This window comes from Ixodes scapularis, unplaced genomic scaffold (assembly GCF_016920785.2).
Source record: "Ixodes scapularis isolate PalLabHiFi unplaced genomic scaffold, ASM1692078v2 PGA_scaffold2__306_contigs__length_199485367, whole genome shotgun sequence".
NCBI classification, from domain to species: domain Eukaryota; kingdom Metazoa; phylum Arthropoda; class Arachnida; order Ixodida; family Ixodidae; genus Ixodes; species Ixodes scapularis.
In genome coordinates this window covers 139673106-139679758 of record NW_024609857.1, presented here as the reverse complement: position 1 = coordinate 139679758, position 6653 = coordinate 139673106, and the positions used below count along the sequence as shown (strand labels likewise).

At 49.5% G+C, this 6653-nt stretch overlaps 1 protein-coding gene across 1 annotated transcript; it reads left to right on the top strand.

The window, feature by feature from the left end:
* The first annotated feature begins 700 nt into the window (after window positions 1–700).
* Window positions 701–3778, top strand: LOC121836608. Its single transcript, XM_042291560.1, has 3 exons — window positions 701–889; window positions 1415–2039; window positions 3708–3778. Exons 1-3 carry the CDS (start codon window positions 701–703, stop codon window positions 3776–3778), a joined length of 885 nt encoding a protein of 294 aa, XP_042147494.1.
* Window positions 3779–6653: the final 2875 nt, after the last annotated feature.

Genomic DNA, 6653 nt, shown 5'->3' with positions numbered 1-6653 from the left:
CGGCGTGACGCTACAATCCCTACAACACTACTCGTAAGGCGATATCTCGAATGGACGGCAGTATTTTTGGAAAGAAAGGTCGAGATTGAACCAGGCCGACGAGGCGCGTGACGTGAAGATACCTATGTTTCCTCCTCTCTTCGATTCGCCCCCTCAAGGCGGCGAGGCGGAGAAGAGGCGAGGCCGTTCCCTCTCCTTTTTGGAGAAACATGAAGTGAACATTTCTGTCAAATGCGCTTCCTTTCCTTCAAAAATACGGTCATCCATTCGAGATATCGCTGTATGAGTGGTGTTTTGGTGTTTGTAGCATCCCGTTGCATGCTTTTGCCGCGTGTTTTGTGGTATAAACATTTCGGTTCAGGGCATGGCTTCGGCCCTTTCGCCGCAGTGAAATTTTTCGTCACGCTTTTTCTTACTGTTTAGTGGTGATCAGGCCGGCTTGCTAGAATTCGCGTCTGAGCAAAGACTTGATGAACGAAAGCACTGCCAGAGCCAGTGCGCCAGCTGAGCGGAATTTCAATCACGTATATATATATATATATATATATATATATATATATTGTAACGGACAAGGAAAAGGAAGAAAAGGAGAAGAAGAAGACGAGGTCGTGTGGAGAACGGGGGACTGAATTCTGGGTTGCCCGTTTAGCCCATGAACTGAGACGCCCGCAACATTTGGTGGCAGCGGTGGGATTGCGAAATGGCAACCCAATCGGAGGCAAGTGGCGTCATCTCAACTTCCGCGGCGATGCAAATCACGGAGCGGTTAGCTAATCTGCTCGTCGAAAGGAGTGCTACGGACATTGTGAACCAGCTTGGAACCCTCGAGGATTGCCTCGCAATCCGTCTGTCTCTGCTGGAATCTGCTGTCGATCGTCAGGTTGCCGATGTAGGGCAACGCCTCAATGACGGCCTTTCGTCCGTGGAATCTCGAATTCGACTGCCTGTGCACCACGGACCGCCACTCAAGCTGCCGACATTCGATGGGCAGTCGTCATGGCGAGCCTTCATCATCCAATTCGAAACGGTTGCAGACTTTTACGGGTTCGACTCAACGTCCAGGGGTGCTATGTTGCGCTTTTTGCACTCCCAGGAGACTTGGAAGAGGGAAGTGACGTCAACGACACAGCAAATGCAGATTGGATGTTGACAGAAGAAAACGAAATCAACACCCAATCTGCGTTTGCTGTGTCGTTGACGTCACTTCCCTCTCCTATAGTCTCCTGGGAGTGCAAAAAGCGCAACATAGCCCCCCTGAGCTCGTGCAATGGTGGCCCAGTTAAGGGGGAACGCTGCTGAATGTTTGGAGAGCATGTCTGCCACAAGTCGTTCCTCATATCAACTACTCATTGAAGCTCTAAAGTCCCGCTTTGGTGATGAACATCTCCAGCAATTTCACCTGACTGCTTTAAAGCACCACCGCCAAGGCACGGACACACTCCAGGAGCTAGCTGACGTAATCCAGAGGATGGCGAGAAGAGCGCTCGTCGGATGTACGGAAGTCGACTTGGAGCAGATAGCAACCACTGCTTTCATCGACGCAATCGAAGACACCGACATCCAGCTTCTTGTGCGACTCGCCCACCCAACCACGACTCGTGCAGCACTGGCTCGCGCACTCGAAGTTCAAGCAGCCAACAAAGCAATGGACATGGTGTCGACATCTGGAATCAAGCTTTCGCGGGTGGCTTACCGATCTTCTCCGGTACGTTCAAGTAAACGTCGTTGCTTCACGTGTGGTGACATTGGGCACTTAGCTCGATCCTGCCCAAATCACTTGGCCCCGTGCAAAATGCAACCTATACCAACGCCAAACGTTTCAAGTGACAGTGAGCCTGGCAAGGTTGAGTCTCATGTAGTGCATCATGTTCCTCTGGTGACAACGTCACTGCGCACCTCGCCAACGCCATGTCTTTCAGTTCATCTTCATGAGTTGGGACAACATGTGAATGCTATCGTGGACACCGGAGCTGCAGTAAGTCTAATCGATTATGCATTACTGCAATCAGCAAAGTGTACCACGCCCAAAACACTTCCTGGTACCGTCTGTCTTATATCAGCCGACGGTTCTACAATCGAACAAGAAGGACGGATCTTGTTGACTGTAGAAACTTTAGGAACAACAGTCAACCTCCCCTTTGTAATTGTGCGCAAGTTACAATGGTCAATGATACTCGGCCGTGACTGGTGTTCAAATGTCCAACTCTCCCTATCGTTTCGAGGAGGTGAACATTGTTTGTCAGCCGTACCAACTTTCAGCACTGGCGATCAGTCCAGTTGTTCTGCGACAGAGTTGCCCCAAGGAGATAGCGGGGGAAGCAAAGAAGCAATTTCCTGGAATTCTGAGAGCTTATTCGATGGATGTATCCTAGCGTGGTCCAGCTTGAAAAACCTGACGAAGACCGCTGCAGCACAAGTGTGTTCTACCGTCGCAACTGCTACAACATTTGTGTTTACACTAATGGCACCGATGGTCAATCGAAAACCACAGAAGGTCTTCCGTATGGTCGCAGCATCGGACATTGTTGTACCTAAGTTATCTGCAGTTTGGGCTACAGCATTAATTCCAGGTTCAATGAAGTCAAGAGATATCCTAGTTGAATCACTGCTACAATCTCGTCCTGGGATGGAGTTTGCTATACCTCGCCGCCTTGATTCCTGCGAGAAGGGGAGTTTGATGCTTCCAGTTTTAAACCTGACGAAGGCGACGAGATGCACAGCTGAAGTGTCGGGGACCGCCTCCACTTCGACCCACTTCGTCAGGTAGTCTGTTGCGACAATGACGTACTTGTTTCCATCATCAGATTTTGAAAAGGGCCCCAGGTGATCGTCCGTCCATACATCTACGGAAAGCATTTTACAGTCGTGACAGATAACTCTGCTCTCCGCTGGCTTCAGTCAAAAAACGATCTAACTCCGAAATTGACTCGGTGGGCAATAAAACTGCAAGAGTTGGACTTCTCGATCGTTTATAGAAGTGGGAAACAGCACCAAGACGCCGACTTCCTCTCACGGCACCCCATCGAAGACGCCAGAGTTGCTCCAGTACTCGCACTCCTAGATTTGCAGTCAGCGCAAGCAGAAGAATGTGACACGTTCAACATAATCCAGTTGCTTTCTGACGAAGTGAACGGGAGACCGCGACTTTCAGAACGTCGCTTACGGCGTCTACGAGCGTACTACCAGCTTCGGGACGGTCTGCTGTGTCATCGAGCACATCCCTCAGGAGCGTGGCTCCCCATAGTTCCCCCCAAAATGCGTCGGAACGTTCTTGAGATGTGCCACGATGCTCCAACTGCGGGTCACCTCGCGCAACACCGGACGCTCGACAAAGTCGCCAAGAGATTTTGGTGGCCGCACCTCAGGACGGATGTCCGACAGTACGTCGCGTCTTGCGCAACATGCCAACTGCGGAAAACACCACCGCACCCGACGAAGACCGAACTACAGCAAATACCACCTCCAGGCAGCCCGTTTGAGGTAGTTGGAATCGATCACCTGGGGCCCTTTCCAAAATCTGATGATGGAAACAAGTACGTCATTGTCGCAACAGACTACCTGACGAAGTGGGTCGAAGTGGAGGCGGTCCCCGACACTACAGCTGTGCATCTCGTCGCCTTCGTCAACAAACACCTTGTATTGAGGCATGGCACACCCCGCCGGATAATATCTGACAGGATAACGTCATTTATGTCCCGTACTTTCAGTTGTGCTTTGCGAGATTACGGAATTGAACATGCGGCCTCTTCACCCTACCATCCTCAAACGAATGGCCTAGTAGAGCGCACCAACCGCAGCATTGGAGATATATTAGCTGCGTTCGTCAATAAATCTCACAAGAACTGGGACACATTCATTGGTACAGCGGCGTTCGCTTTGAACACTTCACAACAGGAAGTGACCGCCAAATCTCCATTTGAGCTTGTTTACGGAAGACTCCCGACGCTTCCGCAGGAATCATCGATGGGCGCTGCATGGACCCGTCGGGCGCGAGAGTATGAAGAGAACTTCGCTGAGCGACTAAGTGAAGCCAGAAAACTGGCTCGGCTGGCTATTCTAAATAAGCAATCAAAGTTAGCCGAACGTCCCAACAGAGAAACCTCATTGCCGTCGTTTTCACCAGGTGATGTGGTGCTTCTTCGAAGGAACCTAAGATGTCCACAGCACTCGGAAAAGCTTTTGCCCAGGTACTGTGGACCTTTCAAGATTAGCAGGCAACTTGGACCCTTACCGTCTCGAACACCTTGACAGCCTGCCTCAGCGTGGGCGACGCCGCACTTTGACAGCCCATTCAAGCCATCTGAAACTTTATGTCACACGTGGTGACTATCTTAGCATCGTCCGGGACGGACTTCCAAACGGGGAGGGGCGAGTGTAACGGACAAGGAAAAGGAAGAAAAGGAGAAGAAGAAGACGAGGTCGTGTGGAGAACGGGGGACTGAATCCTGGGTTGCTCGTTTAGCCCATGAACTGAGACGGCCGCAACAATATATATATATATATATATATATATATATATATATATACAGGCTGTTTTTTTTTGTTTTTTTTTACAGATTTGTTTAAAAAATAACTGTGAAAGCTACACTAATACGGTTTGTGCAAGTGGTTTATACGGCCAGACGGACATTATGGGGGTGGCTAATCTGTGCGATATGTCGGCTAATTAATTAAAATTTGTTAATTAACTTTTTAATTAGTGAAAATATACATATAGTTCCAATTAGAAACTTGTAGAGCATCATCGAAAACTACTAAATCAACTATTTTTTGAAGGATACAATGCCGGGGCGCGTATTAGCAAACCATATCCCGTACAGTGCCTGGCCACGCCCCCTTCGGCGCGACGCAAAAGCGGCCATTTCATTGGTTTTCAAAATGTCACGTGACATGACGTCACTTCCGCGCCGTTTGAACGCATTTGAGCGCGTTTTCGTCTCGCCAAGATGGCGTCCGCCGCTACGCTGGTGGGTGAGACGCGCGTTACGCTGCGCCGCTGGAAACACTTCGTTTCACGCGCGTACCTAGATGAATCGAATGTTTTCAACTTAGCAATGTGAACTCGTTTTTCGGTAAGATGAACGCCCAGGACTGCATGCCGACATAATGCTACAGCGTACGCTGTAGCATTATGTCGTGAGATGCGCAACTCCAACCTATTGCGGTACATTTACTGAAGGTGTGAGTCATTTTGAGGGGCCCGAGTACTTTGATGGTGATAGAACGACACCTCCATCGCTTTCCGAATTCGCACTGGAACGCGCGTAGACATCAGGCGCACAGCGCGGCCGTGTCTCGATTAGGCGCGAATTCCCGTAACGAGAACATATTCACGTATAAAAAGCATTGCGTCCGCGTCGAGCCGTCCTCCTGCTAGCAATTGGTGCTACGGTGCAGCGGGTAAACTTCGACGATTGTAGTGGTCGTACTCGTAGGGGCGACTTCGGCAGTGGCGCGTATGCGGTGGCATCATCTGGGCGTGCAGTCCTGGGCGTTCATCTTACCGAAAAACGAGTTCACATCGCTAAGTTGAAAGCATTCGAGTCATCTAGGCACGTGCGCGAAACGAAGTGTTTACAGTGGCGCAGCGTAACGCGCGTCTCACCCACCAGCGTAGCGGCGGACGCCATCTTGGCGAGACGAAAACGCGCTCAAATGCGTTCAAAAGGCGCGGAAGTGACGTCATGTCACGTGACATTTTGAAAACCAATGAAATGGCCGCTTTTGCGTCGCGCCGAAGGGGGCGTGGCCAGGCACTGTACGGGATATGGTTTGCTAATACGCTGCCGGGGCAGCATTTTACGGCGTTCTGTAAAAGCGCTTCATTTAGACGCGTTTCTAGATTTCGGTTTCTTACCGGAGCGCATCTTTACTCCCGCGGTCCTGCCTCCCGGTGGTCGCGGCGCGAAGCCACCTCCTCGCCTCCCTCGTAGAATGGAGGAAATTAGGGCGCACGTGTGTTGCGCGTCTCAGCCACTGGGGAGCAGGACCGCGGGCGCGGTGATGCGCTCCGATAACAAACCGAAATTTAGAAACGCGTCCAAATGGAGCGTTTTTACAGAACGCCGTAAAATGCTGCCCCGGCGTTTTATCCTTCTAAAAATAGTTGATTTAGTGGCTTTCAATGATGCTCTACAAGTTCCTAATTGAAATCATGTCTATTTTCATTAATTAAAAAGTTAACAAATATGAATTAATTAGACGACTTATCGCAAAGATTAGCCACCCCCATAATGTCCGTCTGACCGTATAACCCGCCAGCAAAAACCGCATTAGTGTAGCTTTCGCAATTTTCTTTAAACAAATCTGTAAGAATAAAAAAAACACCCATATATGTGTGTATATATATATATATATATATATATATCAGTGTGTCGAACTGAAAAAAATACGGGTTCGGTTACGGTTCAGGTTCAGGTAAATTAATTTTGTTCCGGTTCAGTTCCGGTTCGATTAATTCGGTCCGCGAACCGGTTCGCGAACCGGTTCGGGGCGCTGAACCGGTTCGCGAACCGGCTCGGAAATTATAAATGACAAATTGCAACATCAAAATAAATTACAAATAAAACATCTGAAATCAGCACATACGAAACGGGATACATCGTAGTGTAAGGCTCAAGGATTTCTACCAGGAATGGTTTCTTTATGTGCAC

Excerpts from the sequence above, each read along its gene's own strand:
- LOC121836608 (XM_042291560.1), top strand. The coding sequence starts at position 701 with ATGGCAACCCAATCGGAGGCAAGTGGCGTCATCTCAACTTCCGCGGCG. Across the intron at positions 890-1,414 it reads TCGATCGTCAGGTTGCCGAT|CACCACCGCCAAGGCACGGA; the intron begins GTAGGGCAACGC and ends ACTGCTTTAAAG. Across the intron at positions 2,040-3,707 it reads CACGCCCAAAACACTTCCTG|TTGTGCTTTGCGAGATTACG; the intron begins GTACCGTCTGTC and ends CCGTACTTTCAG.